This window comes from Balaenoptera physalus, assembly GCF_965194825.1.
Source record: "Balaenoptera physalus genome assembly, chromosome: X".
In the NCBI taxonomy this organism is placed as follows: domain Eukaryota; kingdom Metazoa; phylum Chordata; class Mammalia; order Artiodactyla; family Balaenopteridae; genus Balaenoptera; species Balaenoptera physalus.
The window spans coordinates 16,670,196-16,691,730 of NC_138903.1; the positions used below are offsets into that span (position 1 = coordinate 16,670,196).

At 48.1% G+C, this 21,535-nt stretch overlaps 1 protein-coding gene across 11 annotated transcripts in view; it reads right to left on the reverse strand.

Annotated features, from left to right (window-relative positions):
- Window positions 1–316: 316 nt before the first annotated feature.
- Window positions 317–21,535, reverse strand: part of PHKA2 (phosphorylase kinase regulatory subunit alpha 2) — an 84,826-nt gene continuing 63,607 nt past the window's right edge. For 3 of the 11 annotated variants that reach the window (XM_082446936.1, XM_082446938.1, XM_082446937.1), the window contains 17 exons: window positions 20,035–20,204; window positions 19,079–19,252; window positions 15,314–15,402; window positions 14,180–14,313; window positions 13,921–13,944; window positions 13,615–13,771; window positions 11,788–11,867; window positions 11,515–11,593; window positions 11,285–11,414; window positions 10,598–10,699; window positions 7,901–8,019; window positions 7,088–7,117; window positions 5,810–5,863; window positions 3,859–4,029; window positions 2,291–2,344; window positions 1,423–1,623; window positions 317–959 (listed from right to left, as the gene is read on the reverse strand). In XM_082446936.1, coding sequence (XP_082303062.1) covers window positions 789–959; window positions 1,423–1,623; window positions 2,291–2,344; window positions 3,859–4,029; window positions 5,810–5,863; window positions 7,088–7,117; window positions 7,901–8,019; window positions 10,598–10,699; window positions 11,285–11,414; window positions 11,515–11,593; window positions 11,788–11,867; window positions 13,615–13,771; window positions 13,921–13,944; window positions 14,180–14,313; window positions 15,314–15,402; window positions 19,079–19,252; window positions 20,035–20,204 — 1,939 coding nt within the window. In that variant the 3' untranslated portion in view covers window positions 317–788. Of the gene's footprint in view, window positions 960–1,422; window positions 1,624–2,265; window positions 2,345–3,858; window positions 4,030–5,809; window positions 5,864–7,087; window positions 7,118–7,900; window positions 8,020–10,597; window positions 10,700–11,284; window positions 11,415–11,514; window positions 11,594–11,787; window positions 11,868–13,614; window positions 13,772–13,920; window positions 13,945–14,179; window positions 14,314–15,313; window positions 15,403–19,078; window positions 19,253–20,034; window positions 20,205–21,535 lie in introns of those variants that run through there. The other 8 variants (XM_082446939.1, XM_082446941.1, XM_082446940.1 and 5 more) reach the window with 8 other exon arrangements.

The window sequence follows — 21,535 nt, forward strand, 5'->3', positions numbered from 1 at the left end:
GAGGGACTCCCTGCCTATGCCAGCCCCAAAACAACAGTTGGCCCAGCTATAAGAAGAGCTGGCTTCTCCTCTGCCTTTTTTCTATTTTTTTTTTTTGGTTAGATTCTGGAAGATGATGTGGGATTTTTTCATAAGGCAGGAGAAATCCCTAACTCATGGGTGGCCAAGATAAAATCCTTGAAGACCATGAGCCAAAGTTAAGTGGGAGCAATTTTCTAAATCTTGGTGAAAGAGAATTGTCACGCAAAGGTAGCTATGCCAATAAGACAGACAGCAACAGGCCAAGAAGGAAAGCAAGGCACAAGAAAACCAAACCTCTGCAGAATGAGTTGTTCTACTTGCTAAACATTTTGACCCACAGACAGACTGTACCCTGTTAAGATGTGCCCCTTGTCAAGGTCCGCAGCTGCTGGAAGGATCTTTCCATCTTGAAGATGTGTCACTAGCTCATTGAACCTGTTCGGTAACTCTGTGAAAGCCAATTTAAGCTGCCTTCTCGCTTCACTCTGCACTCAAAAGAGACCAATTTCCAATACCTCCTCAGACTCCAGGAGACCAGATGCTGTGACAAACTTTCCAGCAAAATGAATGTAGACGATGATCCCAGGGCGCTCCTTGGGGCGGGCACAGGATTCTGTGGCTTAGACGTATACTGCTTTCAGGTGTGTCACTGCCATCTCCTCCCTGCCAGTGCTTCTGATGGGAAATGCTTTTGTGACAGCACAGGGGATCTTGGGGAACACAAGAAAGTTCCCATGAGAAAGTGACAGACTCAGAGCGCCGAGGCCCTATTGCATCTGGCAGCCTGAACTGGGCAGCAATTCCTGCAAATGAGAAGCCACCGCCTTCGTTAGGTAGGTCATTGTCCCATAAGCCCCGCTGGGAGCACTGTCGTAAAAGAAGTGGCAAATGCCCGTGGCTTGGTCCTTCTCCAGCGTGTCCGTGGCACCAATCGACATCTGCAGCAGGAAAGGGCAGAGGCAACATGTGAGCAGAGCTGGCACTCCTGGCCTAACAGGGGGACAGATGGCCTCTGCTCTGGGCACCGTGTCCCCACCCGCCCGAGTTGGCAGCACATCACTGATTCTAGGATGAGAGGACGGCTTCTTCTAGCTCGACTTTGGTGCAGGCTAAGTGGTTGGTTTACTTGGGGCCAGACATGTCACGAGGCTGGTACTGACTGGCACTAGAACCTATGCTGAAACGGGCCTGTCCATCTCCAAAGGTCTTTAGATCTCCCAGTGGCCACTGTGCCATTTTCAAACCAAATGGTTGACATTTTCCCACCATCTGTGATGACATTATCTTTGTTCGAGAATATTCTTTCCTATTGGTCACAGGATCTCCAGCCTCCACAGAGATAAATGCCAGCCAAGCCGGCTGCACTGCCTCTGTCCCCACCTTGGCTCTGGGCACACACACCTGGTCCTGCAGGAACAGCTGGTTGGCCACGTGCACGATCTGGTCCACGTGGATGACGCCCCCGATGCTGTTCATCTCCGTGTCCGAGAGCAGCGTCAGCACCATGATGGCCTCCACCAGCAGCTGCCGGTACTCAGGCTGTGGCACTCGGTTCAGCACCGACTCGACGTGGACAGCAAACTTGATCTCCTGTGGGGTCATCTGCCAAAGGGACCAGCAGGGGGTCACGAGTGAACCGAGCACAGACACGGTCCTGTCACCCACGCTGCCCACAGCACCCAGTGGCTCAGCATAAACGCTGCCCACAGGAATCCTCTGGAGCAGGAAGCTGAAAGCTCTGCCCTGGGCGTCAGTCAGCCTTGTCCTAGCATTAGTCACCTATCCCGCTGGAATGTGACTTCTAGGGGCAGGGCCATTTCTTATTTCTCTTTCTTCATTATTCCTTGTGGCGCATAGCATGGTGCCTTGGGTGGTGTAAAAACTAAAAGATCAATTTTTTAAAAGAATGAATGGGGGAAAGAAACCAGGGAAGATGACTGTTCTCAGTGGAGAGGGAGTCAGAGGAGGCTGTCGTGGGTCCAATGAGCATGGCATGCAACTTTGCTCTTCCCTTAATAGAGTTTTCAGAAACAAATCTAAAGATGTCGCTAGTCCAGACATGCTGTGTCTGAGGGGAAAGAGAAAAGATGATGCTAACAAATGTGGGGGAAAAAAACTTTGCAAAACTTGAGGGTTAAGAGTCTAGAAAGATCCGATCTACAACTGCCCTGTCTGTATGTAACAAGCTTGAAAGAAGGGTGAGTGGTCAGAGTCCAAGAAATAAAGCACTTGGTGAAAACTCACGGCGTTCGGGTTTTTCCCATCCTACCTCTCGCGTCGTCGAGGATGGGAGCACATAACCGTCGATGGACAGACCGTGGCACTGGAGGCAGAAATTTCACATTTCAGTCAGATTCCAGAACGTGATTAAAAACGGCGCACACACACTCAAGTCGCTCTGCCCTGGAAGCCAGCACGAGGACTGGAACACGCCAGACTGTCGGAGTTATTTTTAGAGGGCTTGTTCTCACTGCCCACAGGCTGTGTTTTTCGATGGAACGATTCTAGGGAACCAGCAGGCATCGTTCAGATGTCACCCGAACAACGCCCCAGGGAGCTGCCAGGTCCTCCTCTGTGGGAGCTCCGAGTTTCACTCGGCAACCTGGCCCTGGCGGCTGAGAGGCCCCCTTTGGTGCCAGATAAAGGGAGCTGTGCATGTTTCCTGCTGGCGAAGTGATACTTCTATGCCTTTGCAGGCATCTATTTTTGAGATTTCTATAATAAGCACCAATCACAAAAGACTAGAGCACATGCACAGACACGCACACGCACGCCCGTGTATATAAATAACCAGCGCTGGCTTGATACAAAATGCTGCTTTTTCATAATAAAAGTGTCTTGGTATGAAGCCGGTGGAAGCCCGGCCCCAGGAACAGTTCTGGTCTCACTGGCTGCCTCCTGACTCCCTGTGCCCTGGAGACAGCAGCTGCGCCGCCTCCGTCCCCGGTGGGCTGCAGATGCAGCGGCAGCAAACGCTCCTTCCTCCTGACAAGAGGCCTCTTCGGGCCCTGCCCCCACGTGGGGACTGGAGTTCAGCTGTGAGGACAGGGACCCCTCTGACCTCGCCATGCCCAGCTCCACAAGGAAGACCTCACAGGGGACATAACGCAGCCGAACGGGGCTGTGGCTTTGGGAAGGGGCTGCAGTACGGGGTCTTAGGGATGCCTTTTCTCTCCTCGCCTCTTCTACTGTGAAATGAGCTAACAAAAATAGTTTAGGGAAAAACTCGGTCCTGCCTGTGGTTCTTGGTTTGCACAGAAGCTTCTAATGGAGGCAGACAAACCCTCTGGTGGGGCCCAGGGAGACACCGGGACGCTCTGAGGCTGATGTGGGAGGGAGACAGCAGGTGGGTGCAGGGACCAAGGGGCGTGGCTCCTGCGGCTGTTCTGGGTCAGCCGGGTTACGGCGTTTCATCCAGAGCTTTCCCTGCCTTCTCTGGTTCTTGCCTACCTTCTGACTTTTCTGCGTTCCTAAAATACGTCAAAGGTGGCCCCCCACAACCTGGGCTGCCACCTTATCTACCTTGTTGGGTTTCCAGCCAGCGTTTCTCAACCAGTGGCAATTTGCCACCCAGGGGACACTCAGCAACGTCTGGGGACATTTTGGTTGTCACACTAGGGGAGGGGGTGCTACCAGCATCTAGTGGGTGGAGACCAGGGATGTCGCTTAACATCCCACAATGCACAGGGCAGCCCCGGAAGTGAGAATTACCCAGCCCCAAATGTCAGCGGTGCCGAGGGGGGAGAAACCCTGCTCTAGGCCGTGAGCGACCTAAGGCTGGGGGTTATGCGCCTCAGCACCCGTGCCTACGGAATGCAGCACAGCGGCCAAGCTCACCTTCTGAAGGATCTTCCACACCTTCTGGTAGAATCCCACGGGGACCCTGTTGATGGCCCCGTCCAGCCTTCTCCTGCGCAGCCACTGGCCCTGCCGCTCCCCCCAGCCGATGTGATGCCCACCTGAGTCTGACGATGACGTGCCCGTGGGTGAGGATGGGGTGCTGGACCTCTGCAAGACAGAAAAGGCACGGCCTTCAGAAGCCTCATAGCCGGCACCCCACGGCAGTGCTGGTCACCGAGAGGGCGGCTCCGTAAACTAGTCAACACCACCAGCTGGATTCACTCTTTCCTGCCCCGGTTCGTTTACTAAGCTCCTTCCGTGCACTCTTCCCAGCCCCCAAGAGGTAGTACAGCATCAGAGGCCCCTGACCCAACGGAGAGGCCGAGCAGGTCAGGGGGTGGGCTCTGGGGGGGCTGCGAATCCCGACTCCACGCCAGCTGCTCCAGTCTCTAACTCGCCGCGAGCGCCGCTCAGCCTCATCTGAGCAGCGGGGCACAGGTGCGCACCCCGAGTGCAGATGCGGGAAACCCTGGGAGCACGCCCGGCCGTGGGGTCAGCAGGCACTGCTGCTGGAGGGCTTGGGGAGACCTCGGATCTGGAGGAGGGGACTCCCTCGGGCGCCGCAACCCAGGGAGACCAACGCCACAGTGACCGCTTTCCTCCTGCGGTGCCGCGGAGAGTGGTGGTCACTCCCCTGCGGTGCAGCTGCCACGAGAACACAACACAGCGCAGGGCGAGGCTCTGGAGCCCTGGAAGGAGGGAAGGCTGGAACCCACGTTTGTGGCGCGGCCTCAGAGACTATGGTATTTCCACCTTCCTTTTCAATCGCTTTCTACTTTGCCTGTTCTCAGCATGGCGCTTTACCCTAATTTGGGGCGATGACCACCTCCGAGCCGGGAGCCTTTGCTGAAGCAGGAGGGGTATCGCCTCCTTCCCACCTCCTCCCCGAGGCTGGATTTATTCCGGCCTCCACGAGGGAAGCGCTGGGGCAGGGCCAGCAGTTCTGCTTCTGCCTCGGGAGCCGCAGGCCCGCCCACGACTGCGGAGGCAGCTCTGAGAGGCTCCTGGTGGGGCCTGAGACCAGGCCTGAAAGCGGTTCCCTCAGCGCCGACCTCCCTGCGGCAAAGCTCACACCTGCTTTCTTCCCGTGGATGGATTCTCACCCCTTGGCCTCTGGGTCGGGGAAGGGATAACCTTCATCCTTACACATTATCTTTGTTCTGGACTATCTGGCACTTTCATTTCTCAGTGTGCAACATCAAATTTAAAGGTTTAAAAATGAAATCCCAATGTTAAGCAGACGAGCAGGGCAGGAGTCTTATTGGAGCGTGCATTGTGACTTCATCGGATCTTATTTTGAAAAGGCTTTTAGGCTGGGTTATTCCATTGGGCTCATTACTGCCATTTAAATACGGCAATGATTAGATACAAATAAAAGTAATTACAGCCACACTCATCAATGACTCAGCTGGTTTTCTGCTCCTAGTTTCGGGAGGAAGATTCAGACTCGCCTCTGCAATTAGAACAGTTCCTAGTCCTCCATCTCATCTGGGGCCTCAAGCCAAGCGGGGGGCCTTCTGCATACAGAGTGCCAATCAGCACGTGCAGGCAGCGGTTCACCCCCGTGACTCAACAGAAAGGCCCATAACCACTGCCTCGAAAGTTCCAGAAGCTCCTGGGAACTGGTGAGAACAGTGCTCCTCAGTCACACCCCGCCGAGAAGCATAAGCAGAGAGCTCAAGATGGAAAAACAGAGCTCAGTTCCACAGTTCTCGGCTTGCTTTCTAGCCTCTCCCCGTAATCACAGTCAAGTGGGAACACTTAAACCTGTTCACATCTTCGGGAGTTAGGGAGGTGGTGGGAGCACGAGAAGGGCAACGAGAGGATTCAGACACCATAAACGGGAAGGAGGTGGCGAAGAGGACAATGGCTGGGACACACTGTTTACCAGAGACTTGGAGGAGCGTGCGCTGCCGGCCGGGGCCTGGCTCACAGAAAAGAGCTACAAAACAAAGAGAGTCCACTCAGTCACGTGCAGTGACGCCAAAGGACGCACGCAGAGAGAAGGAACACACAACAGCCTCAGAAACAGCCGAGGAAGGAAGACGCAGAGGATGCAGGTGGCCGGAAGTTCTCACTCACCCCCCCCCAGGCAGATGGCCTGCAGCGCAGCGGGCAGAGCTCTGGGCTCGCGCAATACAGGTCCCGGGAAATGCTTTCTCTGAGTGTGAAGTGTTCCCATATCTAGTCGGATGTGGAGGGTGCCTCATCAAGTTAGCACACGACTTATTTTCCAAACTCCCAGCCATGAAATGCTAATCTTTTATGTTAATTTTGGAAAGAGAATAATATATTTCTTTGAAGTAAGTGGCCAAATACAAAACTTGTACTGGCTAACTGAATCTAAACCCATCAAAGAAAAAAGGTGATCATTCTGTCCCCATAATATGCAAGGACGGCATTAAATGGAGACGGAAGGAACCACCCACATTCAGCCACAGTCAGCTGCCATCGGGATGTAGGTAACAAGAGGGACGGTGCCACCGAGTGGTGGGCAAAGGAAGATGTTTGGAAAATCTGTTCCTTACGTGGAAAGAGCATAAATTCGAACGAGACAGCACGGATGTTTTTCCCTGGGACAACACAGAGAATCCGCGTGTCAGTATATGACTCCTCTGCGCTCTCTCACACAGACATTAAATCATTAGGAAAGGGACTCTGATCTTCTGGACGGAGGAGGCAAAGGAAGTATGTCACAAGGGTGACATAAAAGAACAGCATCCCTACTTTTTTTTTTCCTTCCAGGGTTAAATTCCCCCAGGCAATCTAGGAACAGGAAGTAGCAGTATTCTTTCTACTGCTATAATCAATGACCACAATCTACTTGTCCCTATTTCTTCCCTTTTTTTTGAACAGAAACTCCTGCCGAGGCAGAACCCGGGACCATCTCTTTCACATAGTCTCCTGTAAAATCCAAGAGTTTGATACACGGATTTGTTTAAAGGCGCAGGGCAAGGTCATTTCTCTTGCTTTCAAGTCCAGTGCTCTGCCTGTCCCCAGGGCTGCCCCCCACAGCCTGCAGAGTCCCCTCCACCCAAGCATGTTGGATGGGCAGAACCGTTCTCCACGCACTCAGACCCTCTGTACTCACAGCCTTGCTTTCCCCATTCAAGCCAGAAAGAACATGAAGCACAGTAAAGGAGGAAACAAGACAAAGAGGTTTCACCTGTTCATCAGCACTAAATCGCCTAGTCATCTGAAAGTAAAAATACATCAGAAAATAAACAAAAACCAGTTTCAAATCAAGGATGCCTTACTACTTCTAACACCCTCTAGATTATCCAAGGAAGTGTTGCTCCAGCTGCAGGGTGTGACCCTCAGTGCCTCACAGACTCAATCTACTGAGTCATCATTTGAAATGGAGAAGAAAATCCGAGTGCGTCTCTCACTGCAGGTCATGGTCAGAAGGAAACTCTATTTCCTACTGTAGATCACTGTCAAGTCCTACCCCAGTAACCGGCACATTAGGACTGAAAGGCTGTTGACTTGCAGTCCTGGGGGATCAGTTGAGAAGGAATTTATTGTGAATTAAATAAAGGTGAGCACAAAAGAGAGACACCTGTGGATGGTGGAAAATAAAGGTATTACGAGCATTCCACTCCATTTCTAGACTCCTCTCTCTGTTTCACTTGAAGGACACATTTGATGGAGAGATGATTCAGTTACCTTTTGCGTGACTCTACTTTTTAAATGGCTGTGATCCATTTGAATGACCAGTTCTCGGCAACAGGCAAACATGGGGAAGGGTATTTTCCAGAATGCTCGCATAACACCTTAACGTTAAGGATGAGCACGTGTGGGTGCACGTGAGTGGCTCTGGGATGTCTGGGTACAGGGTGTGTTCAGATGCCAGGACAGAAGGGATGGCACATCCTTTACAAAGCAGGCTGTACCCTGCATGCCTTGGGTTTCTCTCACTTTCTGAGTTGAGCCCAGATAGGAAGACCACTTCTTTCCTGGCGCCGAGAGCTCTTCTTACCTGTTTCATCTCACTCCTCAGCCTGTTGATGCCACTCCTCTCGGTTTTGGTGGCTCCAGTATGTCCCACCTCATGGATGGAGATGGCAGGGCTGGATGTGGAGGAATGGATAGGCCGCACTGGAGGGGAAACACACACATGGTTCTTAGAAACGATATTTTGTCCACCCCGAGAGGAATACATGCATGTGCTTTTTTTTTAAAATTAATTATTTTATTTTATTTATTTTATTTTTGGCTGCGTTGGGTCCTCGTTGCTGCGCGCGGGCTTTTCTCTGGTTGCGGCAAGCGGGGGCTACTCTACTCTTCGTTGCGGTGCGCGGGCTTCTCACTGCAGTGGCTTCTCTTGTTGCAGAGCACGGGCTCTAGGTGCGTGGGCTTCAGTAGTTGTGGCTCACAGGCTCTAGAGCACAGGCTCAGTAGTTGTGGCGCACGGGCTTAGTTGCTCCGCGGCGTGTGGGATCTTCCCAGACCAGGGCTCAAACCCGTGTCCCCTGCATTGGCAGGCGGATTCTTAACCACTGCGCCACCAGGGAAGCCCGCATGTGCTTATTTTATCCACGTCTCTCTCTCCCACTCGACCATGCACTCCGTTAGAGGTGGCCGTGTCTGCCCTGGCCAGCGCTCTGTTTCCAGCACCTGGGGCAGCGCCTGCTACACAGCACAGGCTCAATATGTGTTTGAGTGAATGGGTGACAGAGTGAACGTCACTTAAGCAGCATGCAGAAAACACTGAGCGGCCAGAAAACCCTTCAATGATTTGGATATGTTTTTTAAAATAATTTTTTACTTCTCCAAATGCACCCCCTTCCTTGCAGAAAACTGAGACCACCTAATTAAGGTCCAGCCTTGGGGCCGGAGAGGGAAGTCCTGGGAGAACAAGCCGACCAAAGGCTGGAGGTGGCGAAGGCACACAGAAGGGGCAGGGAGGACCCATCACCTGGCTCCACTCTGCTGCCCGCCCTGCCCCACTACCCGCTTCTCCGCGGTGAGCTCACAGCGATCATTCTCAAAGGCACGTGCGGCCATGTCGCTGTCCACATGGAATCCTTCTTCAGGTTAAAGCCTCACAGGGGCACACAAAGCCCTACCGACGTGAGCCCACCCGCCCCTCTTAGCTGTCCCCTCCAGGCCAGCCACTCGGCACTGGGCACTGCACAGGCGGCTCCCTCCTGGCCTGCCTGCTCCCCTCTGCCAGGTGCGTCCTCTCCTTCTGCAGGCCCGACTCTAAGGTCATTTCCTCGGGCAGCATCCTCTGCGTGTCCTGCCTTCCCACCCAACCCGCCCCCGAAGCCATGGGAGTAGGGCACTGCCAGAAGAGCAGAGACAAATGAGGTGCCAAAGGACAGCACAGAGGGAGGACCCACAAAGGAGACACGACGATTAGCCAGAGAGGGAGGAGGGACACCAGGAGAGTGGAAAACAGAACCCAAAGGGGTCTGGGAAGCTACAGTGGGGCCTGTATAGGGTGGGCATTAGCTGAAAATACTCATCTCAGGCATCTCAGGATGTAATAAAAATTCTAAGACTATTTGAGTTTCCTAATTTATAAAAATTGAACAATTACAAAGGACAATTAACAAATGATGCTATATGCAAAAAGACAGGACCTCTTCTGGCCTTGCTTGCAATTAGACATATTTATGGTTTCAAGTGGCATTACTCTGTTCCTAGTTTCATAAGCTTCTATAGCTTTGTATCTAATAACAATTTTTAGTAATTATCTGTGTCAAACCACATATATTATTTTGATGAGCAGAACACATTAAATATTAATCTTATATATTTACATTTCAAGGATTGTGCATTTGAAAGAACTGAAAATTACTTTTGGAAAAGGATCTTGAGCATTCCTCAGGAAAGGAGAAAACCCACCAAAACACATCTGATTGCACGATGCCAGTTTTGTTTGCCTGCTGGCGCCCACTCTAAAGAAAAGATCCGAAGTACCCAATGTCCTTATTAAATAAAAAGAATGACAGCCCATACTGCATTTCTTTGGCTTGATGAAATAAATTCACAGATGTGTCTGCAAATCATTTCACTTTATTATGAGGAGGGTAAATGATAATTGCTTCAATTATAATTAGGGAGCATTTGAGAACAGAATTCCACCAGGACTTGGGCGATTATATTTCCTAGCACTGCAAACAGGGTTCTGGTACAGATAAAAAGTGAGAGAGAGCAAGGAGGGGACGAGGCAAACTCACTCAGCAAGAAGGTGCTGTGAGGCTGCAGAGGGCTTTTATCTGGGTCCACGAAGGGTGATGGGGGCGTCTAATTGAAAACCAACCCACACTAAAGGTGGGGCACTCAGGTGCTGGGAAAAGACAGCCCTTGTCACCTTGAGGTGACACCTTGGTCACCTCACCGGCTCCTAACCCCTGTGCACAAGTGATGGTGCCTGGACCAACTGCAGAAGGAGGGAGGCCGCAGGCCAGGGTGCGCACCACGCCCACATGGGACCGCAGCTCTCCCAGCCCGCCCACGAGGGGTCACAAAGCCCTACAAGTCACAACCTTAAACCTAGAACTCTGTCCATCTCAGTGAAGTAGGAACCTTATACCCAAACATTATGTCCCGAATCGCGATTACTGATGTTGATCTGTATAGAAATGGAGCAGTTCCAGGCCACGTTGGACACGTCAGTCAAGCCCTCTCTGACCCCCTCCCCTCAGTAAGACGGGCATTTACTTACCGCTTCTTTCAACACCAAACTCTTTTCCACTTAAAATATGGTGTAGGAGATTTTTCATATCGAAAGGGCTGAGGTTCATCAAACTTTCAGAAGCTTCTTCTCCTAAAAACAAACATCGTGTAAGTGTCCCGACACAGGACTGGTGGCAGGGGAAGGTAGAGTCGCGTGGGCGTGGGGTGGTGGTGGAGACACAGGGTACTGTGGTAGGTCTCCCTGCTCAGGATTACCTCTCTACTGCTTCAGGACTGAAAGGTACTGATCCTTGGTGATTCTAAATGCTGCTATTTAAGTTGTGTATTTTCTTAACTCAGACACATAATTTTTCACACTGTAATAACCCCCAATGTTGGAATGCATCTTGCAGTTGACTTACATATTTAAATTGGTAGGATTTCTCCCAGCAGAGGTTTTATGAAATGGGGGGTGACATCTTACCACAAGGAGAAACAGTAAGGAACTCAGATGTCAGGAGCAGAGCAGAAGATTCTAGTGCCTCATTTTCCCTAACCTATGAAATTCAACACCCTGTGCTGGATGGTTTGGCGGAAGTTACATCTAAACGAGAGAATCTGGTGAAGCCATGAGCCCACCCAAAGGCTCAGAAGCCCTGGTTCCAGAATACTTGGGCAGGGCTCCCCAGGGGCGGGTGGGTGCAGGAGCTGTGGGAGCCGCGCATGAGAATCGCACCTGAACAGTTCAGGCTCCGCGCCAGCTCCGTGGCCATCACCTGAATGATGAGTCCAATCCGGAGTCTCAGCATCTCCACAAAGAGGCTGGGCTGTGCCCTGACATACATTGCCAGGTAAACCACAATCTCCTGACACAGACATACGTGGAGACAGGGCTTCAGAGACTGGCTGGGGGCGGAGAAGCCCCTGCTGCCCAGAGATAGCCCCGCCCCTCCATGGCCAGCTGACCTGCGTGAGGACAGCGATGCTGATGTCCTGCCCGCTGGCTTCGTAAATGAGTTCTGTGAGCTCCTCGGGGGGAAGAGGCCTAGGAAGGAGCATCAGGACACAAACGCCATGAAAGATGCCTCCTAGTCCTCTATGGAATATCCTCATTTTCCTGCTGGAAGAGCTCCAGTGACAGTGTCTATAAAAAGACTCTCTTCCTGAATGGTGGACAGCACTGATGTTTTCCCCCCAGGTACTGCCCCCAGACCTGAGGCCCCCAGGTTGAAGACTTACGCAGAGATGGTCTTCTCCCGGGGTTCTGGCGGCAGGCCCACCGTGAGCTGCTTCTGGTGCGACAGCAGGTCCGTGCAGGCCTACACATTTAGGAAAAGGGTGAGGGGGAGAAAGATTAGCAAAGCCGGTGGGGAAGGATCACTGCCAATAAGATCATAAACTTACCTTTACAAACTTTATGACCCATGCTGCTATTTATTTGAAAATTCATACACAGACCCCAGACTGAGCAACCCAGCCAGAGCTGGGTCCCCGTGATCTTTGTGTCCCCAAAATGTGGCCCCAGGCCTGGCTCTGCAGGGCCTATTAGTGGGTATTTTATGCTCACCCCCTGTAGCAAACACACTGGAATCCCTGATATTCCATAAGGAGGATTAGCTGCTGTGAGTCCTAAAATACTGAGGTTAAGAGTTAATGACCGGGCTTCCCTGGTGGCGCAGTGGTTGAGAGTCTGCCTGCCAATGCAGGGGACACGAGTTCGAGCCCTGGTCTGGGAAGATCCCACATGCCATGGAGCAACTGGGCCCGTGAGCCACAACTACTGAGCCTGCACGTCTGGAGCCTGTGCTCCGCAACAAGAGAGGCCGCGATAGTGAGAGGCCCGCGCACCGCGATGAAGAGTGGCCCCCGCTCGCCGCAACTAGAGAAAGCCCTCGCACAGAAACGAAGACCCAACACAGCCAAAAATAAATAAATAAAGACAGACCAAGGAACATAATTAAAAAAAAAAAAAAAGAAAAACAAATATCGTATATTAACGCATGTATATGGAACCTAGAAAAATGGTACAGATGAGCCGGTTTGCAGGGCAGAAGTTGAGACACAGATGTAGAGAACGGACATATGGACACCAAGGGGGGAAAACTGCGGTGAGCTGGGGATGGTGGTGTGCTGAATTGGGCGATTGGGATTGACATGTATACACTGATGTGTATAAAATTGATGCCTAATAAGAACATGCAGTATAAAAAAAACAAACAAAACAACTAATAAAAAAAAAAGTTAATGACCATATTATAGTCCTAAATTGCCAGTTTCCCCATTATTCACATATAATAAATACCATCACCTTACTAAAACAGTGAACCTGGGGACTTCCCTGGTGGCACAGTGGTTAAGAATCCGCCTGCCAATGCAGGAGACACGGATTCGAGCCCTGGGCCGGGAAGATCCCACATGCCGCGGAACAACTAAGTCCGTGTGCCACAACTACTGAGCCTGCGCTCTAGAGCCCGCGAGCCACAACTACTGAAGCCTGCGTGCCTAGAGCCCATGCTCTGCAACAAGAGAAGCCACCGCAATGAGAAGCCCGTGCACCACAATGAAGAGTAGCCCCCGCTCGCCGCAACTGGAGAGAGCCCATGTGCAGCAACGAAGACCCAATGCAGCCATTAAATAAATAAATAAATAAATAAATAAATAAATAAATAGAGGAAAAAAAAAAAGAACTTGAATGTCATAGAAAGCAGTTCTGGATTTTGCAGGGCCTTGGGGTTAAAATACTGATGATGACTGTATTGCAGATGTGCAGAAATAAGAGAGCTCTGTTTAAGAGGGTGCCGGGCCACAGAGCATTTTCATTTTATTTCTTGGTAAACCCTTTTCTGCAGCTAAGAAGTAACAAAACTAATCAACTTGAATTTCATTTCCTCTGCCTGTCTTCTAAGAGCAGTGAGAGGTCAGGAGAGAAGGACCAGCTCCGTCTGTATATTAAACAACACATTTCCTTTACAAATGGAGGCGCTTGCCTCCAGCTTTCATAATAGGAAGAGGGCACCGGGCTAGAAAGGACAGACAGACACCCTTCACGTGCATGGTTGCTCTGACCTCAGCCAGGACTTCCACTTTCTTCTTGAGTAGGCCAGAGATGTAGCGGATCAGACCCCACTCCTGGTTCAAGCCGGCTTTTCCATAGAGCTCGCTGAGGAGGTTGTGAACAGTGACCCCGTGCTGTCCAGAGAGATTTGTGTCCCAGCCGGGACCCCTGTCAAGAGATGGAAAACCCCAAAAGTATGGCCCAGAACGTTTCAAGGCCAGATTCTCTTGCAATAGAGCTCACTTGGCAGGGAGGGGAATGAATCACCACGCATTCTGCCAAGTGCCTGGGGGCTTCCCAGTGCCTCTGAGTCTCACCGAGAGGGCTGCGTCGTCTTCTGTCTATTTGAAACAGAAGCCTAACATCAGGAAATGGTGAGATCCTGGCCTCACCCAGCCTTCTCATCTTGGGAGGACAACACTAGCAGGTAGAGAAGGGGATGGGAGTCTGCTCACGGTGAGTCTGGGTAGCTTGGGTGACTATGACCATGATGTGGCTTGCTGGAAGGCCAAGAAGCCTAGGACGAAGAGCAAGGAGAACAGAGAAAGCTCAACCTAGTGAAGCCCACCCACTTACTTTATTACATACAGAATGTACAGAATGTCCGCTTGGTCCTGTAGGTTCGAACAATCTTTTAGCTGCTCAGTCAGCTTCTCACAGTCTACGTCGCCGTGGTCATCTCTGGGAAACTGGAAGTCATCTTCGGGGGCCTGTCCATACAAAAGCCAAAAAGCAGGGGAGGGGGGCTGAGCATGCGAACTTCCAGAAGATCAGGAAGTGACACACCAACCTGGTCTTGGAACTCTGCTGCTGTGCTATGCTTCAGGTTTTCATTGTATCTTTTGGGGCTTTTTGTTTATATTTCTGATCGGTGAATCATTGTGTTAGTGGATGTCTGCAAGAGACTGAACTGAACAGGTTAAAATATGTGTAAATTTTATTTATGTAAAGGTCAAAAACAGGCAAAACCAACCCCTGGTGTTAGAACTCATGCTAGCAGTTACCTTTTGAGTGGAGGGGGAGGAAGCGACCGGGAGGGACACAAAGGGCGCTTGTTACGCACACGGGTCTATTGGCTCAGTGATAATTCATTGAGCTCTATACTTATATTTTATATACTTTTCTCTATATATGTTAAACTTCAATAAAATGTTTTTTGAAGGCAAAACACACACAAAAAATATGTGAGTTTTAAACAACCTAAAATTGTGGTTAGGTTAAAATAGTCTCCAACAGACGCTGAATCTTTCTGATAAAATCAAAGGGAACTTTGGATAAAATAACAAATTATGGGAACTAGTGGGGAACACCCTGGGATTTTATTCTCCAGAGGAATCTTTTTCTGGTTTTGTGCCCTGCTCCGCAAGTAGCCCGGCTTTGGCTGGCTGGCACAGATAGGACAGGGCTGGTAGTGAGCTAGCTCATTTCCTCTAATGTGACACAGATTCTGATGGGTAGGCAGAATGTCAATAGCCATCTCCTACATGCAAAATATAAAGGTTTGCATCAAATTCAGTGTGCATACTGACACAAACCAGAAGCCAGACAACTAATTGAGTGGGTGCACATCAAAACCCAGAACTTCTAATCCTGAAAGTCCTGGATACCAAGAAATGTGCTCTTTTGAGTTCAACCATTTAAGAGTTCTTGGGACTACACCAGCACCAAAGAACATTACACTTTTTGAAAAAGTGATTCTAAATACTTTACCTTTTTTAGGAGCGGCTGAGGAGAATCAACAAGATTCAGTGATTTACGGTGGGCACTTAGAACTTTAGTTGGCAAAGCCATGGGAACAACTAGAAAACAAAAGAATAAAGAGAAAGCTCTTCTGAGCAGGAGGAAGGATAAAATACTTCTTTTAAGAGGTACGGTGGCTACTCCCTATTCAGTACAAACCAAATAAGGAATGAATACTTACTTAGTTTCACTGATTTCAAAAAGAATTTTTCATGTGGCCACATCATGTGCTAACTCTGGAAATAAGAAATGAGCAGGACACATCTTGCTTTAAGGAGCTGAATTCCACTTTTCTCTCTTAGAATTCAGGGAAAACTACATAGCATCTAGGACTGGAAGGAGCCTTAGAAATGATTGAGTCCAACTTCTTTTTCTTTCAGATGTGGAAACTGAGAACCAGAGAGGGTTTGTCCAAGGTTTGTCCAATGACCTTGTCATTTGTCCAAGGTCACTGGCCTTCTCATAATCGAGGTGTACCAGCCTCCTCTCCACTGTGTGTTTCACTTTGCCACTGCTGGGTGTTAGTGCTTCTGTTTTTTAACCACCTTTAATTAATTAATTAATTAATTAATTAATTAATTTTGGGGGCTGCACTGTGCAGCTTGCAGGATCTTATTAGTTCCCTGACCAGGGATTGAACCTGGGCCCCAGCAGTGAAAGCACTGAGTCCTAACCACTGGACCATCAGGGAATTCCCCTTTTAACCACCTTTAGATGTTATCAGTATTTATTCATTAAGCCATCTCTGTCTGCCAGGGTATGTCATATCATCTTGGGAAAATAGGAAGCTTTCAAGGTAAAGATGAGGTATATTTAAAAGGCATTTATAGAGCTTCCCTGGTGGTGCAGTGGTTAAGAATCCACCTGCCAATGCAGGGGACATGGGTTCGAGCCCTGGTCCAGGAAGATCCCACATGCCGCGGAGCAGCTAAGCCAGTGCGCCACAACTACTGAGCCTGCGCTCTAGAGCCCACGAGCCACAACTACTGAGCCTGTGTGCTGCAACTACTGAAGCCCATGTGCCTAGAGCCTATGCTCTGCAACAAGAGAAGCCACTACAATGAGAAGCCCACGCATCGCAATGAAGAGTAGCCCCTGCTCGCCGCAACTAGAGAAAGCCCGTACGCAGCAACGAACACCCAACGCAGCCAAAAATAAAAAATAAATAAATTTAAAAATAAATAAATAAAAGGCATTTATAGACCGTCAGGTAACACTAGTGGATTAAACATAAGTTTTAATTTTACTTCCTCTTAAACCCCCACTAACACTACAAAAATTAATTTAAAAAAAGGCAAATCCTAAAGAATAGGGAAGCAGGAGAGAAGACAATAGTAACATTTTGGAAGTGGGAAAGCTGATGGATGAAAACATTTAGTAGACACAAGGCAACCAAACCCAAGACTGCAGTGGGGAAAGCCAAGAACCAGTCAGATTTATAACAGAGAATCCTCAGAAGTCTAAGGAGCTTGCTGCACCATGGACCTCTAGAACTTGGGGGTCCAGAGAGGGTAACCAAAAGAAGGAAGACAGAGAAGAAGGTGTGTGAGAGGCAGTGAGCTCCCTAGATGCCTTCTGCAACTTCACACAGCTTGGCAACTGCCTTGCTCACTCTGATAGAAGACTACAAGGTCTCTCTGAAGAGGGTAAAAAAGGGGTGGTATGTGTGTCTCTGGAGGGGATGCTGACCCACATGTCTGAAGGTGTGGGTACATTCCTTGGGGGAATAAATGACTGTATAGCTCGAGGCAATCAGACCCTTACAGGTTACAAAGGAGATTGCAAAGGAGATTGTAGAACATCTCTGGGAAATCTGCCCTGCTTTCACCCATAAACCCAACAGGCCCCATTTACAGGTATAGGCTTGGAGATTCTTATATGCACAAGCAGATAACCAAGGAACACCCAGCACTGGAGGAAAGACTCTACTGTGGAAGATAGAAACCAATACAAACAGGAAAAATTGACTTGGGGGAAATGGAAACCATTTCGGGAGAAGAAAATGTAAAAACAAAAACAAAAAGCCCTGCCATTAATTCTTAGAGTAATAAGAATTATATTGCATTCATGAAACAAGAACAGATACAATTCAGAGAACAAAGATTTAAAACATGACAGCAAAAGTAGAAAAACTCAACTGAGCAGGTGGAACAAAAAGTTGAAGCAATTGCCCTCAGAACAGATCAAAAGACAGAGAAATGGAAGATGGGAGAGAAACGATAAAGTCTTCTTCAGGAGGTCAACATTGGAATCATAAAGTACCAGAAAGGGAGGACAAGAGAAAATGTAGGGAAGGAAATGAGTCAAGGAATTTTTCAGAAAAACTTTACAGGACTGAAAAACATAAATTTCCAGATAGAGAAGGCCCACTGAGTAGCCAACACAGTGGATGAAAATACACCCAGAACAGAGCACATCATTGAAATTTCAGAACCTGAGAGTAGAGAAAATCCTAAAAACTTGGAAAGAGAATAACCGTTTATATTTCAAGGATCAAAAATCAGAATGGGTTCAGATTTCTCAGTAGCAACACTGATAGCTAGAAGACAATGAAGAGATGCTTTCAAAATTCTTAAGGAAAATTTATTTTCAATCTAGAATGCTATACCCAGCCAAACTCTCAAATGGATAATTTGTAGATATTTTCAGACTTGAAAGGTCTCAACAATTTTACCCACCATGAACTGTTTCCTAGGAAACTACTGGATGTCCTCCACCAAAATAAGATAGTAAGCTAAGAAAGAGGAAAAGTTGAGATACAGAAAACAGGAGAGCCAACAAAGGAGACAAGGCAGTCTCCCAGATGATGATGAAGGAAGATCCCAGTGATAAAATCTACATCCTGGATGTGGAGAGTGACCAGGCCAAAAGGGGCAGTGAACTCCAGAAACAAGCAAGTTAAGGGCTGTCATTACTGTGCCCTCTTCCATTGCACCATTTTTTAAAACCTATTGAAACTGTTCTAGAATGTATTCCACCAAAGGAATAAATTGAGAAAGGGGAACATGCCAGAATCAAGAAACAGGGAACCCAACTGAATAGACAAGCAAAGGAGATTCCAAGGATTATAGTAAAGAAAAGTCCCAGGATGCCAGGTATGCAAGAGGCTTAGAGTGCAATCAGCTAGATGGGAGGAAACTTTTGGACTCTAAGAAAAGCAGTGGAACCGTGAGATTCATACACATGATTCACCTTGTGGAAATTTGTATTGCGAGGCCATTGGAAGGTGTAGAAAGGAAGCGAAGCAAACTAAAAGATAGGGCAACTATTAACTTTAGAAAAAAGGAAAAATGATAATGTAGTATATTATTATACTGAGTTGGGAATAATATTTGCATACATACAATGATAGAAATAGTGAATACTGATTTAACTAAACCTTAATACAACTGCATGGACAGGTTAGGGGAAGTGAAGCAGAGGAGTGGTGATTTAACACAGCTGAATTCCTCACCTGCATAAGAAAAAGTCAACAGATACTGAATAAAATCGATGCATCAAAGACAGCACTACAGACACATTATTTAGAAATATGTAAATACCAGAAGAAACAACTAAGAGTTGAAAGTGGTTGCCTCTAAGTAGAAGGACTGGGGGCAGTGAGGAGGGGAAAGGTGAGGCAGGAAACAGCTGCATTTTGTTGTCGTTTAGGATTCTTTGACTTTTACATTATGCTCATGCATTACTTTGATAAAAGAAGTTATTTTAACAGGCAGAAAAGAGTTAATAATGTACATGGAATTTCCAAACCCTTTGCTTTTGCCATCACGGAAAGTATATCCCGAGTGGAGTAGATGGCACTGAAAACATGGCTGTCCTCTGTCTTCTTACAAAGAGGTGGCAGATAGCACTTCGAGGATGTGCTTTGCAGGAGGTGGTTGATATACTGGTCAAATTCATCCTGGCTTTCTATAATTACACAGGTAAGAAAAAGAGCCAATGAAAACAAGCTGCAGAAATAACCTAAATGCATAACAGTGATTACGTGTAGCATGAAGTGCTGAGTAGATTTAGTGAAAGACAACATTTTGATATAGATATTTGACCTCCACTCTACCCCTGGAAAGTAAAGAGATTTACATAGATAATGCATGTATTCATAAAGTTATTATTTGGAGAAACTTCATCCTAGAAAAAGAAAATACAGGTCCAAATAGTGTTTACATCACATCATCCCAAGATGAGCTGAATATGTAGACAATCGGAGGGCCAGCAGCCAACATCTGATCTTTTGGTTTTAATTTGTCATGAGTGAGCTAAGCATTATGGAATCCCCAGCCGCAATCCCAAGTACTATCTAAAAGTGAAAAACAGGTCACTTCAACCCAAAACCTTCCTCAGTTTGAGAAGTGTTATATACAAAGGATTTCATCACTTATATCCAATCAAACCAAGATCATTCTACCGTTTCTTTGAAAATTCAAGCAGTGTGTTTCTTCCTTTATATTTTGTGAAAAGTCCGCATTCCTGAAACTCTTTGTCCCTCTAGGTTTAAAAAAGCCCCCCTTTTACAGTTTAGGTTTATTAAAGTGGCATTTTATTCATTTTAATACGTGAAAGTTTCCAAAGACTCTTTTTTGTCATGTTAATTACAAATCATTTTCTGTGCTTGAGCTTTAGGGCAATTTTATCACAATGCCAAGGTTGAAATAAAATTCAGGGACCACCTGCAAAGGCATTCCAAGCCGTACCTTGATTATAGGTGTCTTCCAAATATCCTCCCAAATCTGAATCACTATCAAGACTGAAGCTCCCTTCACTGGCATCGTCAAACAACTTCTCATCACAGTCTGGATCCAGGAAGGTCAGATACGTGTAGAAGGAGGTGGTGAGAAATTCCGAAAGACTCCCTAATTTTACTCTGCCATGGAAACACTATGTTAGAGATATAGGTGGATGTGGACAAACTTCCACTATGAATCATCGAGAGACTTTTCAATAACCAGGTGGCGCTTCTGCCAGAATCAGTAAACACGTCACTCTGCAGATTGCCCCATACAAGTAGTCAGCCAAGAAATTAAAATGAAAATTCAATAGCAAGTACGAAGTGGAAGCACACAGCATATTAAAAGCCAAAATGCATCATGCTGATTTCTTATTCCCAAACCCAACACAAATAGAAATCTATTTTATTGAACCAACCAAAGTTTTTACAAAACATATTGAGCGAAGCACTTTTAACCAGAACCAACCCTTGGGTATTTTTCGCCCTAAAACAACTGGACCAGGACAAAACCACAAGCAACGATTCTTTGGATGCCCTCGTGCTACCTTTTATGAGTCCCTATCACTCAGCCACACAAGGCCCAGGGAGGAGGGGGGAAATGTTGGGAGAGGCACGTCTCAGAGCCAAAGTTCTCTCTAGAAAGAATGTGATGGCCGGGCCATCCCCGGATAGAGACAGTGGCCCAGAGTGGCCCTATTATCAGGCTGGGAAAAGTTCCACCGAAAACTGGGAGCTGGGTTTGGCAGTATGGGGTTCTGCTACAAAGGCAGCAGCCTCCGAGTTCTTGCTCCCTGAACCTGGTTCACCCCCAGGTTCGGGGGGCAAGTGGGATGTCCACTGTACAGAAAGAAAGCCGGCACTATGTGCTTCTTAAAGTGTTGGATCTGGAGGCAGAAAAGTGTAGGATGCCTCAGAGCTACCAGCATCAGATTATGACTTGTTTAAATGGCTTAGTTTGAGGAGAGTAAACAGAAGCATGCAGCTCAAATGAATTCACAGGTGCGTGAGCTTCCACGGGCAAGCACACTATGTCAAGAAACATTGCCTGAGGGAAAGAAAAGCCTTCCCTTAATCAAGTAAAAACTTTTTCCCCCTAGAGCCCTGGGGTCAGTTCTAAGGATTGTTTTGCCCTGAGGTTGGAAACAGTAGGAGATGAGGTGGAGCCAAGGGACCAGTTCCTCTCTGATGAAGTTGAAAGGAATCAGGTCAAAGGCGGAAAGGCAGTAATTTTAAACCCTCTGATAGCAAGCGACCCCAGGTGGGTCCAGAGGGTAGAGTCTGGCATGTAGAGTGAGTTCAGTTTTTTAAATACCCTCAGACCTAAAAAAGAGCCAAAATGACATTCAACTTTAATTATGAAGAACTAAGTAGGAAAGGTAGCTGATGGAGCCTAGGCATTCCTGTTTCTTTCCATGGTTCTCTGAATTGTTTGCCATACTCTGTAACCGGGAGGCCCTCCTGATTCC